The sequence below is a fragment of the Rhamphochromis longiceps genome, linkage group LG16, assembly GCF_057381845.1.
Source record: "Rhamphochromis longiceps isolate RC_006_pf linkage group LG16, R_longiceps_female_GT1.1, whole genome shotgun sequence".
In the NCBI taxonomy this organism is placed as follows: Eukaryota; Metazoa; Chordata; class Actinopteri; order Cichliformes; family Cichlidae; genus Rhamphochromis; species Rhamphochromis longiceps.
The window spans coordinates 18,431,182-18,451,353 of NC_140572.1; the positions used below are offsets into that span (position 1 = coordinate 18,431,182).

The following is a 20,172-nucleotide window of genomic DNA, read 5'->3' on the forward strand; positions in this document are numbered from 1 at the left end:
GAATTAAGGCATTTCTGACCGTAAAAGAGGGTCCAACCTGATACTAGCATGGTGTGCCTGATAAAGCGTGTATGCAGAAACCAAGTTCTTACTCTTTAGCTGTTATCAACTTCCCGTATCATGTCATGCTATTATTTTGTGCTCGCTGCAATGCCCCAAGTAACTGAAATGATAAATAAGGCTACTCATACCTTCACCCTAGACTGGATGTCCCAAAACGTTTTCTAATTCTACATCATCGAGTGTGTCGTCAGTGGTGCACTCGACAGCTGACGGCTATGATCTCCCGTTTACGCACTTCAAACTTTTCGCACATCCACAGGTCCACTGAGTCGTGATCTCTCTGGTGTGAGCTACGCGTGTCATCCGTGACGTCGCCGGACCGCCTACCTCGCCCTCGGTCTGCCTCTCCGGTGAGACTCCGCTGCCGCTGCTGCTGCTGTACGGTGGACCTACGAGCCGGGACCGATGCCAGCGTGATGATGGTGGTGATGGTAGTGAGGGAAGGATCGGATCTGCTAACACCAGTCCTCACTGGTATGGACGCCGGAGGAGAGCACTGACTATCCAGGAACCATGCCTACTGTCCTCGCTGGCAAAGGGAAACTTTCCATTGTCTGCTTTCTGCTCCGATGCGCATATTCTCAGGTGAGAGGGCAAAGAGCAGGGACTAGGTCCTACTTAGAAAACAGGAGTAGACAGCTTTATGTCACTGTGCTTATTTTATAAATGTCATGGATGTAAATGCTGCGCTTCGTCCTCGCATTTAAAATGTCACAGATTTGTTCCTGAAGTAGTTCGAAAATATTATGTGAATAATAACAGGTTCATCTACATCAACTGTGTAGTTAATATTTATCACTGTGTGCAGAATCGTGCTTTTTGTACTCCTTTAAAAATATATATATATATATAGCATCTGTAAAATTTCCGTTTAAAGCTCAGATAGAAAAAGGCTAAAAATACCTTGAAATTGAGCATAGCTTCAGTAATTGAAGATACTTTAAGAATGTAACAGGTGGTTTGCAGCCTTGTAGGCTTGCATGCTGTTTGCTGCAGGTATTGTGACGGGTTGTGGTTTGTTTGGTCCAGAGGGGGTTTACTCATCTGGGTATTGCACCAGAGCTGGAGCCTGTGATGTTAGTAGGCATGAACTTGTTAAACACATTGCACACGTAAAGTAGCACTGTGTGACTGTAAGTGTTAGCTGATGAAGCAGGGCAGACTTTTTCCTGTGCACCGCCACAGGTACTAAAATACTATCCTTCTGTGTTTGTTTTTCATTTAGACCTAAGGCCTCATAACTGTCTTGTGGGTGTAGCAATGAGACAGCTCTTCACACACACACTATTTTCCTTCTGCAGGCTTACACTTCAGCCACTCAGACACCATAGTGAGTCATGCATGCGAGCAGAGACACACACACACACACATGAATGCTTTTGCTGCGCTACACACATGCACTGAAATGAATTATAAAGTGCAAAGGAAAAGTTAAATGTGTAATTGTCTAAAAGCAAATTGTGAAATAGAGTCAGATCATTGTTCTGCAGGTCGGGGTTGATTCGAAACATCTGAACTCAGTATTTCTGCTGATACTTGGTGCAGCACTGTCATCTGTGGCAGACACGAAAAAACAAACGAAGAAAACCAAAACTCACAGTCAAGACGAAACCCACTCCCACGACACACACGGTTACACAGATGGGGAAGTGAAAGTAGCGTGAAGCATTTATTCTTCGTCTTAATGCTTGAGCTGCGTGGTTCTGGGTTTTTCATACAAGTGAGTGTGAATTTAAATTGTGAGCTCAAGTGTTTAAAAGGATAAATGTATGTGTGTGAGAGTTAGAGACGGTGGGGTTGCCTAATGTGGATGGAAACAGAAAGTTGCTTGCAAAAGAATCAGCATCCGGCTGATTATCTGCAGCTGTGATTTCTAAGATATGAGTCATCAAGAAGCTTCAGAGTCATCCCAACTCTCACAGTTACTGTGCATGTGAGAGACTCTCAGGTTTACAGTAAAGTGCTACGCTAAGGTATGAATGCAGCTGCAGCAAAAAGGCGGGAAGCAGAATGCAGAAGGTGATTTTTTTTTTCTTTTTTCATTTTTTTAAGCCTGTTTGCATCCTTGTGATGGAAGCTGAAACGTAAAACCCGTGATCAACGCCCAGAGCGAGAAATGAACTAGCCCGTGTATTTACTGTGTGTGCGCTGACTGCATGTGCATCGCCATGTTTGCTAATCAGCGCGCCTAAGTGTGCAGTATTTGAAATTTAAATGAATACACCCACGCCTCACTTAACTGAAACTAAGATGCTCAAATATGATTTGTGTGCACAGTCAACAATAGCTCTTTATTCATTGTCTAATTGGTAACTAAACCTGCATCTTCTGCTTTGAAGTGTTTAAAAAAAATCCCTCTGTCAGGGAATATCTGTCAGTCCTAACCCTTAGTCACGTTCTCCTCAATTACCAAACATCTGTCCTTCTTTTTCCTCAGGAAAGAGGAAGCCAACACAACAGCTGTGCCAAAGATATATTTGAGGTAAGAAATAGCTCAAGTTTGATTTCAGTTGGTTTGTTTTTAAAGCATTAGCACGTATTACAACTGCCTTATTAAATTTGCCACCTCATATTTGAGATGTGTCTTGCACTTCTTACAGCTCTTTCATTTGATTGCATGTTTTTGCAGAGTCATTTCAGTCTGTCTTTAGACTCAGAAGGCTGATTACAATTACATTAATGCTTAAGAGGAGAAAATGCCAGCAGCAGCTCATTTGTGGGCTGCAGCCTGTGCATATATGCATATATATGCATTATCAGTTCATCTGCATTTGCTGAACACTTCTGTCATAAATGTCAGGAAACAGTGGAAGATATCCAGCTTTTTTCCACAATCTACACTAACATTTAGATGTCATTTTGTCTTTGACTTTGGGATCTCAGGATACAGTAGCATTGATGATTATTATTGATATATTTTAATAGAACACATGTGATAACATGGTTAATAATCCAGTATCAGATGCTATCTGGTCGACACTAGTGTGTAGTAGATTGTGGTTATTATTGCACCTCGAGGTTGATACCAGAAGTTTGTGCTTGTGTATCAGTTCATCTGGTTGCCTTATCACCACCCAGTAGCTGTAACTCTTCTCTTGTGCACCTTTTTTCTACAGTTACAATTGTTTTCCACACCTCTCACCTTTAACAATTAGGAAGTTATATGATAAATTAAACAGAAACTCCTCGTAGTGCAAAAACAAGAAGCATTTTAATTACAAAAACATACACAGATTTTTCTTTTATTTAAAGTTACTAAATGTTTACTGTTGACTGATACCACCTAATCATTCTGACCATAATTAACCAGATCTGAGTGTGTGCCAAGCGGCCCACTGGTCTAAGTTGCTACCCTGTGGACAGTCACTAGTGTAGACTGAAGAGCAGGGCAAAGAAGAAGAATAGAGTTACAGAGGACCTGTTGGGGAAAGGTGGGAGGAAGATAGCAACACATAATACTCCACCTGGGAGATACTGTTGTTTTTAATGGAGAAAAGGGAGTGAGGGCTGGTGCTGTGTCCTTGGTGACTAAAGGAGAAGAGATAATGAAGTGAAAGGATGAGCGGAGAGAGGAAACACACACCCTCCAAGGCTTAATGCTGAGGGTGGGAAGAGGGAGGAGGAGAAGAGGGAGAGAAAAAAAAAGTAATTTAATGTACATATATATATGTGTGTGTGTGTGTGTGTGTGTGTGTGTGTGTGTGTGTGTGTGTGTGTGTGTGTGTGTGTGTGTGTGTGTGTGTGTGTATACATTATTATTTTTTGTCTTCTCTCTATCTTTTGTTTTTTCTTCTTTGGAAAGAGCCAGACTAGACTGTTTACCCCGAATTCCTGATTTTATGCCAAGCTAAGCTAACTGGATGTGGGTTTTATTAAACGCACAGATAATAAGAGTGCTGATAATTTACTTACCTGAACTCTTAAACAGAGTAAGTGCAGCAAATTAACCAAAATGTTAGCTGAATCCTTTAAGATCAGCTCCACCAACTCTCTGCCGCACACACACAAAAACACACTCACGCAGATCTTCTGACATCAGATCTGATAAAGCATGACCTTTTCCAGAGCATGCTCACCGCTTCAGCAGCCAAGTAACCCTCTGCTTTTGTTCTTTACCCAACGATTGCTGCATGCACGTATATATTAGAGCCAGAGCTGCCATGCTTCCACATTGGGACACATCTGAGGAATCACATGAGCTAAAATGGGGGATGAATGGTACAAAATCAAGACGTTTTGTTAGCATCTATGAGCTCTGGTTAGTCTGACTGCGGGCAATCTAATCAGAAGAGATTATGATCAGAGCTGGAGCAAAGGCGGTGTTCTGTGGATGCACTGCCTCCTGCGTGTGCCTGGTTTCCTCTCAAGTGCTGTGCAGAGAGAACAAATAAGAAATGGCGCACATTCTCGTAATAGTCCAGGTGTATAATAGTGTGTATTTACCACAGACTTTCACATGTCACCTCAGGGCGAGCTGCAACACACACACACACACACACGCAAACGCGCACACACCATCACAGTCTAATCTGTAAGTAGTAACACAGTTAATCATTTGAAATATACTATAATGTGTCATGCATCTAATGTCTGCATGGAAGCTATTATTAGAACAAACAACATAATGCACAGGTACTCATCAGACTGACAGGCCTGACATCTGTTATACTAACCAAGAAATATACAGATTTTATGAGACATCCCCATTAAAACTGCTTCAACTGTGGTCGACCAAGATTTATTTTTTAAAATGTAATGCATGTAATCTTAAAGTCTGAGAAGTTTAGAAAATGTCCATCACAAGTTCCTCGAATATGAAGTTGTGTCTAAAACTAGTACAACTGTCTCAGTGTACAGGAAATCAAAAGCGAATGCTGATCTCTCTTTCTGTATAAATGAGTTATCAGGTGAACAGTTAGTAACCTGAATAGCACAACCCCCCCCCCCCCCCCCCACACACACACACACACACACACACTGTGGGAGCACATTTAATCTGTGGTAATAGCTGAAACACTGCATGCCACAGGAGTGAACCGAAGACCCTGCACTTTGTAAGTAAAGCAGTGTTTCCTGTAGCAGTCCGTGACGGGTGGGTCGATGATTCTTTTACTTACTTCCTTCTAAGATCTTTGAGGAGATATTTAAAACAGATCAATCCAGCAAAGCTACGTTTTCACTTTTATTGCATGTTCTACAATTGGTGATTGTACCGGCGCACTCAGCACTGATGAGCACTCGTTGCGGTTCGCTTCCAGATGTCTTTCATGCTCTTCTCCCCAGGGCTTCCTTCCACAACAAATGTTGTGATGAGCTTTTTGTGTGTGTTCGGACTCACGTATTGAATACCTTTGAAAATGCAGAATGAAAAATGCAACAGCTCTATGGTGCAGTCCTCCTGAAAACTGCAAAATCATGTCTATTTCTAATTTTATTAGATCACACTTTGAGCCCAAAATGTTCCGTTTTGTTCACATTCAAAGCTAGTGAGCCGCTGTTACATGCACCTGTTTTTGTACACCGACAGCTCTGGTGAGCCGGGGGTTTTAATTCACTGCACACTGATCACAGATGTTTCAAGCGTGCAATTCACATCTCTCAACTTACAGTAGACAGGGACGCTAACCCATATTCACAGCCAGACACGCTCCCCCTGGTGGGGAGGAACAGTGTTCATAATTAGAGTCAGCTGTTAAACATGGTGCTCAGGACTGTAGAGAAATGAAGAAAGTTCTGCTGATTTAGTATTCAGGAAGATTCATCCATCACAGTGGCATTTCACCATTGGCCTTTGACCCCAACTCTGCATTTCTGCTAAACAGGACATGACCCAGTCCTGGAGGGACTTTGGGGACTCCTTGAGGCGTGACCCAGCACAACGAATCCTGTACAACTCTAAGGTATGTCTGTGACTTTGTGTTTATCTTTAACGTCTGAAGTTCAGCTTTATTACTTCATTTATACATCATGTTTGGGGTTTTCTTTGTGAAGTAATGGTTTTCTGTATGATTATCAGTCTCTCACATCGCTGTGAAAGGATTTTGGTCAACTCTTCTTGACAACATTGGTTTAGTTCATCAAGGTTTAGGCATTCATTTATGTGTAGCTCTCTTAAGGTCCCACCACAGCATTTCGATCCGGTTGACGTTTGAACCTTGATTCTATTCTGTTGTAGATTTGCTGCTGTGCTTGGGATCTTTGTCCTGTTGCATGACCCAGTTTTACTCAGACTTCAGCTGTTGGACAGATGGCCTCCTATTTGACTCTAGAATAATGTGATATACAGAGTTCATAGTTGACTCAGTTACAGCAAGATGTCCATGTTGTGGGGCTGCAAAACCAGCCCAAATCGTCACCCATCCACCACCGTGCTGACAGTTGATATGAGATATTTGTGCTGATTTGCTGTTTGGTTTTCTCCAAACGTGGCACTCTGTGTTATGTCCAAACATCCAAATACTTAGATCTCCTCTGTCCAAAGCACTGTGTTACAGACGTCTTGTGGTTTTTTCCAGATGTAACATGTTGTTTTTAGAGAGAAGAGGCTTTCTCCGGTTCTACTTGTAGTGTCACAAACTTTAACATTTAACATGTTAACTAAGGCCTGTAGATATTGCTCTTTGGTTTGTTACTATTTTTCTAGAGGTTTGCACGATCTGACCTGGAGGTGAAGCTGTTGGGATGTAAATTCCTGGGAAGATCTGCAGGTTTTAAAATTTTGTTCAACTGCTCAGACTTTCACCTCCTGGTTCTCATCTGTGTTTGAGGTTGAAGGACTGAGATTACGCTCGCTGTTTCTGAATCAGCGTGTCTGTGGTTGACAAGGAAAAACAAATGTGTGAAAAAAAACCAAACCTCAATCACTTCTGGTGATTTTCCTGCATATTATGAGTCAATGTTTATCTATAGGGACGACACATTTTTAACTGTTAAAAGTGAGATTTACTTACAGTTGTTTTGTTGTCTGTCTTTCCAAAGGATACCAAACAGCCAATTACACAACAAAGGCAAAGTATGTTTTTGCCGATTTTTCTGTCAAATTTGAATATCTGACATTTGTCATCATTTACAAGCAGCTCCCTGTTATTAGTGTTGTAATCTGGTTTCTTTCTCTCTGTCAGACCGAGGGGATGTTCCGCTGCGAATGGCCCGTCACCCTCATGTGGCCCCCCACAAATCGTAAGTGTGGCCTAAGGAAACACGATCCTCTGATGTTCCTCAAGCTTGAGCTGCTTCTGTAGCGCGCACACATACACACACACACACAGAGTGATGAAACACATCACAAATACTCGTGCGTGTCACGAGAACTTCTGTAAACTGTATTCATCAACCTCATCGTGTCAGTAGCTGCGAGGAAAAACACGAGTGATAGCGAAAGAGGGGCGAGAGATGTAGACATCTCAGGTCAATCAGCTAACGGTGTTCCAGGCTACAAGTCGGGTTAAAGGTTACTGAACATTCCTGAAAGCTGTCAGTGGAGACCGATGTGCTGCTGTTTGTTAACTTTTTACATCCTCCTTTTAACGTGAAACACATGTTGAGTGGTGTAAGCCAACTATACAATTTCACAACCTTTGTTATGTAAGACAGAATTTTTTTTTTTTTTTTTGAGGGGGGGGGGGGGGGGGGTGACTTTACTAAAATATTTATAGAAAGTTCTTTTTAAACATTTGAACATGTTTCTGCAATGTAAATAAAGCTTGTGCAGTTACATAATATAACCAATACATAACCAGTCATCTTTACTGAAGACAATATTGAGTAAAGGGTTTAGCAGTGATTGGTTAATCTGACTTAGTTATCTTTGTATAGTTTAAGAGCCAAAGGTGCTTAATTTATGTGGTTTTGAAACTGAGTTTTATTTGTTTTGGGGAGAAAAATAACTGCATTGAAATTTAATTTTGAAATCAAAAGAAACTTAAAGTACTGTACAAAAGACTTAAACCACCACTCAACTCTTTATATTTTATTTCCAAGGAGCCAGACTTTCTTGTCATTTTGAAAGTCTTGCAATGTTTTTCTTTGGACTTTGGTTGATTTTTTTATTTAGTCCTTGTACCTGACCATTTTCAGAGGAATATTTTGTTTGGTTTTGCAAAAAACACTAGGCTAGTGGTCTCAAAGTCAGTCCTTTGTTATCTTGGCTGTGTGCTTAGGTTCGTTGTCTTGTTGGAAAATTAACCATTGCCCCAGGTCCAAAGGGCTCAGGAGCAGGTTATCATCAAGAATGTCTCTATACCCTGATTAGTGTCCGGATTCAGTCCTCCTTCTGAAAACATCCCCATAGCATGATGCTGCCACCACTTTAGGGATGATATTTTCAGGTGATGATGGCATTCACACCAAAAAGCCACACCAATTTTTTGTTTTTGCTCAGACCAGAGAATTTTGCTTTTTATGGTGTCCTTTGGCAAACTCCAGTTGAGCTGTCATGTGATTTTACTGAGGAGTGTCTTCATCTGGCCACTCTACATCACAGGGCTGGCTGGTGGAAGCTTCTCCTCTCTCCACAGAGCAATGCTGGAGCTCTGTCAATGTGACCATCAGGTTCTTGGTTACATCTCTTATTAAGACCTTTCTACCCCAATCGCTCAGATTGGCAGGGTGGCTAGATCTTGAAGATTCCTGCTGGTTCCAAACTTCTTCCAGTTACGGATGATGGAGGCCTCTGTGCTCACTGGGGCCTTTTAAAGCTGCAGAAATTTTTCAGTATCATTCCCCAGGTCTGATCCTTGATACAATTCTACAGGTCTGCAGACAATTCTTAGACTTCTTGGCTTGGTTTATACTCTGAGAGGTACAGTCAGCGATGGCATCTTATATAGACTGCCGTGTGTCTTTCCAAATTATGTCCAGTCAGCTGAATTTACTCCAATACAAGTTGGAGAAACATCTGACAGATGATCAAGGGAAGCAGGATCCACCTGAGCTCAATTATGAGTGTCATGGCAACATGTATTTGATACATGTTATACTTTTGTTTTGTTTTTTTTAATAAATTTGCCAGAATTTTACACAAACGTTTCATTTTGTCTATATGGGGTCCTGAGTGTAGAATTTTCAGATGAAAAATAATGAGGGGTGGCTGAAGACTTTCACACTCTTTTTCACTGCACTGCAGCTCTTAATTTTTGAAGACATTAATAGACAGAGCTGTTCATGGAAATGCAAATGTCAGACTTTAAACACCGTTGAAGTGTTTACCTTATAATGTCAAATTGAGCCCATTTGAGAACACTGCAGATAACCATCCAGATAAGTGAGTGGATTTAAATCATGTCCTGGTTGCACCCTCATGTAGTTTCCACTAATGAATATATGTCTGAAGATCTGTGGGCTGTGTTCAAACTTATCATTTCAATAAAGAAGAACACAAACGTTTGGAAGTGCTGAAAATTTGAAATGCATCATTCTGATAGACTGATTAAAAAAAAATGTATCAGATCGAATCAAGTATGGGCTGTGAAAGGTGGTTGTCTGGCAGGAGAGATTAGGTTTCAGTTGGTTCTTGGCTTTGTGACTGTGTATTTGTTGGTTTACAGCATGCTCGCCGATGACTTGAAGCTGAGCAGTGATGATGAGGAAACTCCCATGGTAGGTAACACTCATCTTCCCATATTGTTGATCATTTCTTTGTCAGTAGTCTTGGCCTGAGACGGACATGATTAGAAGATATTGAGAATCCTTGAGGAGACAGAGAGACTATGCGGGAGAGTGTGTGAGGACAGAGAAAGCCAAAGGGAAAGAAAAAGTGCCTGGCTTCTCCTCTTGAATGACACTTTTTCTAATGTGTATAATAACAAATTACTGTGTTTGTTTTGTGTCCCACAGGTGATTCATGAGTCAGCTTCCTGGGACAGACACAGGTACCTGCTTACAAATCCTTCACTTCCTTTTCCTTTTTCTTCTGTATACCTGTAAATATGAGTTAAATATTGTGAATAACAACAGTATATATGCCTGCGTACCCCCTCTGACCCCTCTCTGATGTTTGTGTGTGTGTTGACTGACAGCCTGTCAGCACAGCGAGCGCACACACATGGCAGGCGGGTGAGACATTCCAGCTCAGACTCCTCAGGCTCAGACTCCACCAATGAGTCAGGCAGCAGTAGCTTTCATTCCCGGAGCCCAAGCCAGAGTCCAGAAGTTCACCCTGATCCCGAGTCGCCTGCCAACATCCAGCCACTGTGCAACAACAAGGAGGTACCAAATGCTGAAGCCACAGCCTCCCCGTCTGCGTTCTCCGTCTTCTCTGCCCATGTCTCACTTGTTTCTCTCCTTCTCTGTTTATGAGCCTGAGGGTGATTTCTCTGCAGGGAGTTGTGGGCTTTAAGGCAGTTGACAGCAGGTGTGGAGAGGGACAGAGCAATGAGGAATGCATGCAAGTGGGAGAGGAAGAGGACTTGGGGGTTGAGGGGCAGAGGTAGCTCGGAGAACTAGTGCGTAGGTGTCATTTTAAAAGTGTGACTCTTAAAGAGAGAAGCCCTCGGGATGTGGAAGTCATCAAAACCTGAATTCGGGTTGACAGTTACAACTAGACCTTTTTCAAAAAATAGATATTACAGTAAAAATAATGTGGACTGCTTGTTTGTTATTATCTCAAATAAATACAGATAGGGTGTAGGCCAGGGTATGGGCTGTTGGAGGTGGGGGGCATTGTAGATGTGTGTTGTGTGGGAAATGAAGGGGAAACCAGCTTCTCTTCTATGAATGCAAGGCCCTGTATGACATAGCATAGACTGTATTACTGAACATGCACAACATTGGGCCCCTATATAGAGGAAGGGAGTGTGTTTGTGGGGAGGGAGGGGGGGTGTAAACCATGTGTTTTTCATTTACGTCAAGTATTTGAGTGTCTCCCAAGGAACAGATGGGGGGTTGGAGTTGTGGAAGCAGCAAATCCAGAGTTCCAGGTAGTGAGAAAAAAAAGGGAGGGACAGAAAAGTAGGAGGGGAGGCAGTCAAGAGGGCACAAGAGATGCAGTGTCTTCTCTGGAAAGGGAGCGAGGGATGAGGGTAGGAGGGCAGAGGGGTCACTGTTTGGCTTGAGGAGTGGAGGTTTAATTTAGCTCCTGGTCAGCGAAGACAGAAAAGAAGTGAGCACGTAAGAGAGAGAGACGTTTGCGCTCCAGCTGTGAGTAAACTCTTTGTTGTTGTTGTTTTTTTACGTGAGTAAAAAGCTCCTACTTTCCTTCTCATTCTTATGGTTAGCAAGCCAGTTGTTGAGCAAACATTAAGTGAGTCATTTGGTATAAGTGGATGAGGGGTTGAGCTACTGTAACCTCAGTCCGAGTCCACTGAGCATGCGTTGGAAAGTATGCTGTTGAAAGGTTCTAATGTTGGAATTTATTTATGAGTCATAATCCAGATTTGTCATTTGGACTTTAAATAGTTTCACAACAGCTGAGCCGGTGAGGTATTTTCTCATGTGCTGTGAAAGTATTACAGTTTTACATGTTTCTATTAGAATGTGCAGATAGTGTGATATAAACACATTTGGGTGAGGCTTGTATCATTCCTTACGATGGTTGAATGTAAGATTAAGTGATCCGGAATCGTCTGTTCGCCCTGGATTATCACAAAATTAGCCCATAATGATGCAAAATAGGTCAGGAGGTTTAATTACTCTCCTACTTATAGTAGTAGTGTAATATCTTGGGGGTTTTTTTAGTAGTATTTCATGATTTAATGTTTGACCTTTCGATTGCACGTGTAGCCTGCAAAAAATTTACTGCATAATTAAGTCCTAACCTCTTGCTTTATTAGAAGCCCCTGCAATCTGGCAAGTCTCCACTGCTTTAGCATCGAGCTGTTTCTTTCCTCAAACTACTGAAATCATTCCACACTCTGTTCTATAAAATTATTTTTTTATGATTGAATTGTTCACTCACTTTTTATATCCTTTTGTGTCTGCTTTCTAGACACATTCAGATCAGGTTGATGTAAATAAGAATAGGTTGATGACAACTTTTAAGGACCTCTTTAGCCAGCATTGCCTTTTTATGTTGGAAGTAGTTGAAAAAAGTACATAAAATAGAATTATAATTAATTCAGCCAGTGGCAGTGATAAAATGCTGTGTGCATATGGCTATGTCAGTAATAATAATTCAGATCTACAGTGGATATAGCTGCATAATAGCATTTTTATTATGTTGTTCCAGCCTATTTCTGTATGTTGAAATCCTCACAATCCCCGACTGTCATCAATATTTTATGATTAATTTGTCTTTTTATCTCTCTCTTTTTCTGTGTTTTCTTAAGCCTGATCACCCCCCTGCTGCCCAGTGGCAGTTAGATAAATGGCTGAAGAAGTCGCGGAAAAAATGTGCCAGCACTGAGCAAAATCCCTCCCAGACTATTCCAGGACGCCTGCACTCTCCCCACACCCACCGAGCCCCATCCCCAGCAAGGTCATTTGACAGCAATCAGGAATACAGCCCTAGCCAAAGCCCTATTCCCAGCCCACAGTTCAGTTACAGCAACAACAACAGCCCCCTTCCAAGCCCTGGTTACAGCTACTGTCCAAGTCCGAGCCCATTTACCAGCACTTGTCAAAGTCCCAGCCCTAGTCCAAGGCACAGCCCAATTCCAAGTCCAGTTCTAAGTATTTGCCCCAGTCCATGTGGGACACTAAGAGACAGCCGTAGTCCTAGCCCTATAGCTAGAGATCCTCCAAGAAGCCCGAGTCCCAGTATACCTGCTCCTTCCAGGGTTTGTCACTACCCTGAGTTTCAGAGTCAGAATCAACCTCAACCCAGTCAATCAACCAATTCCCACAGGATAAAAATTAGGCCATGGATCGCCCCGGTGTCTGACACTAATACAAATATCAAGTCCACGAGTAATACTCATCTTCAGCCATCTCACAAACACAGACCCAAGACTCGACCACCACAGGACCAAGGCCAAAGTCAGACTAAATCAAAGGCTTCTGTCATTTTAACCTCTAGTCAGAATCAAAGCCACACATCTAGACCCAAGCCTAACTTTTATCCAAGCTCTAAACAGCTGGCTGATGTGTCCCAAACTAGAAACACATCACAGCTTGCGCAAATCCAGGGAAGCAGGTCCAGTCACAAGCCCCGACCTCCATTTCAACCAAATTCTCAACATAGCCCCACAAGAGCAAAGCATTTAGTCCCTACTGCTCGTGAAATCAATCCTCTTCATAATTCTCAATCTACCTCCAGAGCTGCTAGTAATCCTGGTTGTGGGCCAAACTCTCAGTCCATCCCTGGCCTCAAAAAACACAGGTCCAAGTCTTGGGAGGCCACTGCCCCCACCACTGTAAATGTTAATCACGCGAAAACAACACCGAAAAAACCTCAAACTAAGAAACAGGAGGTGGAACGCAGAAGAGATCATCTGACCACAGGAGAGGGGAGAAAACACGAGAGAAAGGAAGATAGACAAAAGGAAAAACAGCAAGGGAAACGGGAGCAAAAGGAAGACAGGAGGCTGGCGGAGGAGCAGCTATTGAGACGGTCCTGGATCCAGAGTTCGGCTGAAGAAGAGGAGGGGGAAGAGGAGGAAGGAGTGACGGAACAGGACAGGAGGAGAGAGGAGACGGCAAGAGAGGAAAGTCGGAGGAAGAGGGAGGCGCAACAACAGCGACATAAATGGGAGGCCAAACATAAAGTCCCTACCAACCACTCACATCAGCAAGGGGGGACAAAAAAGCGGGGAAGAAGTGAGGAGGAGAGACAGTTCCAGCCAGACCCGTCGCCTCCTTCATCTTCACGGTCCCCAACTCCTCAGAGAACATCCTCCTCATCCTCTTCTTCGTCCTCATCGAGTTCAGATTCTGAATCTGAATTTCAAGCTCCGATTACCAAAGTCCCAGCAGACTCCACCTCTCAGAGGAAACTCGCCAAGCCAGGGCAACAGGGCCCAGGAAGGCCTGACGCCAGCAGGCCTAAGGTGGTGCAGCAGAGACAACCGAGCTCAGGTAACCCGAGTGAGGACCAGCAAAGTGCGGGGAAGCAAAAACTCTACACCCTCGTCCCCTTTGGACGAGGGAACAAGGCTGCACCCCACTCCCAGCGAGGGCTCCGAAATCTGGTGGTGCACATAGACCTCTGTCTTCTCAAGAGGGTCCCAGACACTGCTACTCAATCCACTCCTAAAAAAAACTCCTCTTCCTCCTCATCCTTATCAGCCAAGGACAAGCAAATTGAGACTATGAAACACCTGCACGTCCCTGAGACACAGACTAAAGACAGCACAAGAAAGCGCAAGGTAGACAGTGTTTCCTTTCATTCTTTGCCAAATGTGACGTGCATGTCCACAGAAATGGAATAAATCATTGTGTTCTGCAGGAAAAATGTCATTTGAATACTTTTGTATGGTCTCATGATGTACATGTGTGTTTGTGTGTGACCAGCTGGAGAATGGTGTGTCACACAGAGAAAACAAGAGGAGTTATGCAGACAAAACCTCAGGCCACACAGAGTCGTCATCTTTCACAGCTGAGACCGTAACGACTGATACCGTGGACAGTGGGTAAGAAAAACTATGACGACACACTTCAGTTTGCACATACAGCCACGTGGCATGCACACCCAGTTGCACCGATGCAATTTAATCCCATATTATGTGGCATTTGTATCAATCAGGTGTGTGGAGGACGATTTGGACAGTAAGAGGCCGCTGTCTCCGCTGTCTCCCTTGTCTCCCCGGCCCCAGAGCCCCGAGATCCCCAAGTCTAACTCCAAAACAAAAGCTGCAGAACAGCATCACACCCACAAGAACAAAGACAAGAACAGAGATTCTGCGATAAAGGTAGCATAAACAGCTACTCTAAATAATGCCAACTCCACTTATTCCAACCATTTTTGCTCATCCTCGTCTCCTTTCGTGCACTCAGCCCAAGATGGAAGTGGAGTGTGTGAAAGTGTCGAAGCAGCCCCAGCCACCACCTGAGTCCTGGAGCACTGCAGCACAAAGGGGGACTGTGCCAAACCACGAAACGTGAGCGATCCCGCGTAGTCCACACAGTCCATTCCTGCACAGCCCACACTGCCTTTCTGTCATATAAAAACACAGACTGACAGTCTATGTAATCTTAATGATGATATGTAAACAGGATTATGTAAAAAGATTCCACAAAAATCACTATAATTAACCCAGATTGCATTTCAGACAATGTGTAATTAGATCATAATGAAGTTGTCAGGGGTCACGTGATTACATTTTGTTCATGTCTTTTAAAATTTTGAACTATACTTTAAAATTAGGAAACCTTTGCGATAAACACAAAACCCCATGTTTCACAGTAGATAAGGTCATTTGATTTACCCAAGTGTAAGTGCTGAATATTCAAAATACATTTAATTTGCTTTGCTAATACACTTTTTAATTGAAAAACATCACCAACATTCAGTACTTTCATTTTGAGACCATTACATTTTCCCTTATATCACCCAGAATGCTCTGCATGATCTCATAAAATACTCTTTACAGTCTGTAATCAACGTTATTGTGTGTTTGTCTTTTTTTTTCTAGTCCTCACCATGCTGAGTACTACTTACATGAAGCCAAAAGGATGAAGCACCGTGCTGATGCCATGGTGAGTCTTTGATCTTTGCTTGAATATAAATTGTTAATATTGAAATTATAGTTATTGCAGATAACGTGGAAGAAGTTTGGAGCTTATTTATTTATTTTTTAAAATCTGTGTTCATTAAGCATGCAGTTCTTTGTCTCTGTGTAGCTTTGCATGATTCACAGTTCAAAATAATCCTTCTTTGTGCATTTCTGGACTGTGATGTAGCTCCTCGCTTACAGTGTCTCCGAAATCACAGACTGCATTTAAAAGATGGGCATAGCTACTGTGACATCACCCATCTGGATTATGAACATGGAAGACCCTTGTTAACAAAGTGACCATACTTGGATGAGAGTAGGGAATGCTAATTTATCAGCTAATGTTAACAGGCTTGGTTTGGATGCAGCACCCAAAAACTTTGTGGGTGCACTGCAAAATCAGTGTTACATATAAATAAAATACACAATCCAAAATTTCACTCAGTGAAACAGCGCAAAACTATTCGACACTTTGTAGCTCACATTATTACTTGTTATTTGTCGGATAATAGAAGTAAAAATTAAAAAACAACTACTCTTAATGCAGGCGTTCACAACGACTGCGTGATGGATTCATTTGTTTTTTCAAACTGAGCTTGAGTTTTCAGATTTTTCCGACCAATCAGACCACTGCATTCAGCAATAAACGTGCACCAATACTGAATATACAAATAGTGAAATAATCCAATTTTACCTCAGACACAGACACTGCTCTGGGTCAGTCGGCTCTCTAAAATGATTTCTCTCCCTCCTAAGATGTGTTCCCAACTCTGCCAACATGAGCTCAAACTGCCCCACTGACATCCTGAAATATGCACGACAGCGGCCGCGATACAGCTTCACCTCCTGAAATTCTCCATGCTGCTGCCTTTTCCTGGGAATCGAATGAACACAGACTCTCAGTTTCTTCTTTTTCTCGTTTAGAAACCTCAGGAGCAGCTGATCATCCCAAACAAATTAGAGACCAAAACTTTTTTTGTGCCAGGCTTTAAGTGCTATAGTGTAAATATGCCTATCAAGTTAGACATTTTAACATTGGGGTCTTTGTGGATTGACTTTTTTTTTTTAAGTGGCCAATCCAGGAATTGCAAGAACCATCTGAAATGAAACATTTACAGCACTTTGAAGCATACCCTTACAATAAAGATTACACTGACACCATCTTCTGGTATAAATTGGTTTATATCAGGGCGATTGGGGTGCCAGCCATACGTACAGCCAGTTTAGAATCACTAAATAACCTAACATTTTGGCTTCTTTTGCCTCTCCAACTGTGGGAGGAAGCAAGCTACTGGATTCAAACCCAGAACTTTTTTTCTGTGACAGTGCTAAACATGTATCACTGGGCTGCCCAAAAAAAATTAACAAATAAAATAATATTTTGCCTCTTTTGATTATTTCTTTCCAGGTCGACAAGCTAGGGAAGGCTGTGAACTATGTTGATGCTGCTCTCTCGTTCATGGAATGTGGGAAGGCAATGGAGGAAGGGCCGCTCGAAGCAAAGTCTCCTTATACCATGTATTCGGAAACAGTGGAGCTCATTAGGTGAATGACATTTCAATGCTAAAGCGGTCACAAGTCATTTGGATTTGGATATGTGCATAAACACAAATTGTGGCTCTGGTGTTAAAAAGCCTGTTTCTTAAGGTACGCAATGAAGCTGAAGAGCCACTCTGGCCCCGGGGCGAGACAGGAAGACAAACAGCTGGCGGTTCTGTGGTACATATTTCTTCATCTCATCTGTTTAAGCCACATCTATCATCATACTGAAGGACGTGCATTTTGAGGATAATTTTGCGCCATGTCCGACTCTTACCCACAGTTTCCGATGCCTGGCCCTCCTTTACTGGCAGATGTTTCGCTTGAAGAAGGATCACGCACTGAAATACTCCAAAGTGCTGCTGGATTACTTTAAGGTACATCTAAAAACAAGTCATTTACTTGAAAACAAGTCAACTTTTATGTGTGGATGACACGTCAATAAGCCTTGTTTGCATGTTGTTACAGAGCTCTCCTAAAGTGCCTACTACCCCACCCGGTTGGAGTGACTCTGGGAAGTAGGTGGATGATAACTTTGAATGATCGGCCTTTTCTTCAGCCCATTTAGTCCACTGAAACCACCGCTGATTGCCCATCACTCTGTTGTGTATGTGTGTTTTCACTCTTAGGGGTACAGGAGGACCCCCCTCTTCACTCTCGCCTAATACCAAACACCTCGCACGGGTTTCCCACGAGGGCAGCAGCTCTGCCTCCCTCATAAGCATTCCCCACCGTATCCACCAGATGGCAGCAACTCACCTAAACATTACCAACAGTGTGCTGTACAGCTATGAGTACTGGGAGGTGGCAGACAACCTTGCAAAGGAGAATAAAGGTAGTGGTGATTTAAATGGGAAATAAAAAGGGGAGAGATTACCATGAAAATATGTCAAATGCATTTTGGTTTTCAGATGTTTTAAGACCAATATCTTTTTTTTCTTCCTCATCAGAGTTCTTCAACTACTTGAATACTTTGTCTGGGCCATTGACTCTTCACAGTAGCATCGCTCACGCTGTCCAGTACACCAGGCAGGCCCTTCAGTGGATACGCATTAGTGCCAAACTCAACTAACTTAGAAAGGATTCACTATAACCTGCCCACTGGATCTCATTGACGGTAGAGGAGGTAAAACTCTGGAGAGCACTGAGATGGATGAACTCCCACAGAGCCTAATAACCCCCACAGTATGTTTTGGTGCATACGCTTCCTTACTGTGTGCACATTAAATGAGCCTCTTAACCATTTGCCAAATGTCCCTCGGACCTTGGAGGATTCACATGTATGTTCAAATTCACCCGGAAAGCCTTTTTCATACTTTGGAAGTAATCATTAATCTAGCGGACTTTTTCTCAAGGGGCCAAAGCAGGAGAATATCCTTAAAAAAAAAAAAAGACCTACAACTAGAGAACTTGTTTGCATCTTTTGCTAATGAGGGTTGTAATGATGTACTTTTTTTCATTGTTTTTACTGTGCAATATTTGATGGATGGTTTGTTTTTAGAAAAAAAAGAGGAAGACTTGCAAGAGAATAAAATGTTTGTCCCTTTTTATTTTTGAGTGTGGAGTTACATAAAGAAACTTTGTACTGAAGACGTCCCTCTGTCGGTTTACAAATTGGGTCTGGTTAAGGGTTACATGGAAATACATACAGGATGATAATCTTTTCCCTCAATGAGGAATATTTCTTCTAATAATCAGCATGTGAAACCCATCAGAAACCACTGGATGATGGCTGTATATAGTGCTTTTCTACTCTGAGCACTCAAAATGCATTTTACTAGAAGCCTCATTCTCCCAATAACACACAAATTCTTACAAGTGCTTTTTTCTACACCTAAGCACGCCCTGTCTAACATTTGCACACTCCAGTGGATGCACTAGATTTAAATATCATCCCCAAGAATACTTCAACATGCAGACTGGAGTAGCTGGGAATTGAACTACTGACCTTCTGATTAATAGACTGCCTGCTCTACCCCAATGTTGAGATTACTTGAGAGAAAAAATGTAGGTGGCTAATCAGAGGCAACATGTGTTGCATGTGTTTCAGTGTACTTAATGAACCTTTAAATAAGTGCAGGTGTACGTTTATAGAAAGCTACTTTGCATATTTTTGACCTTACTTGTGAATAAGGACTGCTCAGATGAACACACTTTCTTATGAATGTTTCTCATTAGGAAACTTAGTTCCTTTGATGATTTGGAGGAGGATCTTTTCTGGGCTTTTTTTCCATTACACTCATGCACGCACACACAGTCATAGTTGATTTACACACAAGAGAAGAAGGTCCGCACAATGTGACTGTAAACAGATTTATGTTCCCCAAAACATGAGTCGAACACAAACACTCACACTGAGTGAAAGTCAGCCTCATTAGTCACCAAGTTACACTCTCCATCACTCCACTCCACCACTTCCTGCTGCACCAACACAGATGTCGCACATGAAGCTTCAGCATCCGATGTCTGGTACCATAGCAACAGAGAACAACCAATAAGGGGTGTGGGGATGGGAGGGGTGAGTGCTTTTTGGGACAGGCTTGGGTCAGTAGCATCCTTGCTTTCAGTGAAATACGAGGTCTCCAAACACAATCAGTAGCAGACTACTTGTTTATCCCCCTGAAAAATATGACCCACTTTATTTACACTTCCTTTAACACGCAGGCTCCTTTGTTGCAGTCTATATTTTAAACAAACCGATCAAAGATGAGAAAGCTTTGATTAAGTGTCCAAATCAAACAAGGTACTGCAAAGGAGACAGGGCCCAGACTAGTTTTTTTATGCTCCTCAGCGTCCAACTCACTTATTTTGCTAGCGATGGAGGAAACTCCACCCCGTCTTTGCTTTTGCTAGCGCTGTTTTTAATACTATGCAAGACTACATTAAAAAATAGATAGCAGGTTCGCGCGGATGAGTGTTCACGTCCTCGTTCGTGCTGCACGTGCCTCTGCGTCACGGCCGTCAGTTGCCTATGAGATGAACG

At 42.5% G+C, this 20,172-nt stretch overlaps 1 protein-coding gene across 1 annotated transcript; it reads left to right on the plus strand.

The window, feature by feature from the left end:
* Positions 1-401: 401 nt before the first annotated feature.
* Positions 402-20,167, plus strand: aff3 (AF4/FMR2 family, member 3). Its single transcript, XM_085383762.1, has 19 exons — positions 402-648; positions 2,501-2,545; positions 5,886-5,963; positions 7,042-7,075; positions 7,185-7,242; positions 9,609-9,660; positions 9,898-9,932; positions 10,080-10,269; positions 12,327-14,303; positions 14,449-14,567; positions 14,681-14,846; positions 14,932-15,035; positions 15,570-15,633; positions 17,059-17,195; positions 17,298-17,369; positions 17,473-17,566; positions 17,658-17,707; positions 17,819-18,024; positions 18,140-20,167. Exons 1-19 carry the CDS (start codon positions 577-579, stop codon positions 18,259-18,261), a joined length of 3,675 nt encoding a protein of 1,224 aa, XP_085239888.1. The 5' UTR covers positions 402-576; the 3' UTR covers positions 18,262-20,167.
* Positions 20,168-20,172: the final 5 nt, after the last annotated feature.

Bases quoted from the DNA above. Each gene is read 5' to 3' on its own strand.
- aff3 (XM_085383762.1), top strand. From the start codon at position 577: ATGCCTACTGTCCTCGCTGGCAAAGGGAAACTTTCCATTGTCTGCTTT. The intron at 10,270-12,326 runs GTACCAAATGCT...TGTTTTCTTAAG, and splicing joins CACTGTGCAACAACAAGGAG to CCTGATCACCCCCCTGCTGC. The intron at 18,025-18,139 runs GTAGTGGTGATT...CTTCCTCATCAG, and splicing joins CCTTGCAAAGGAGAATAAAG to AGTTCTTCAACTACTTGAAT.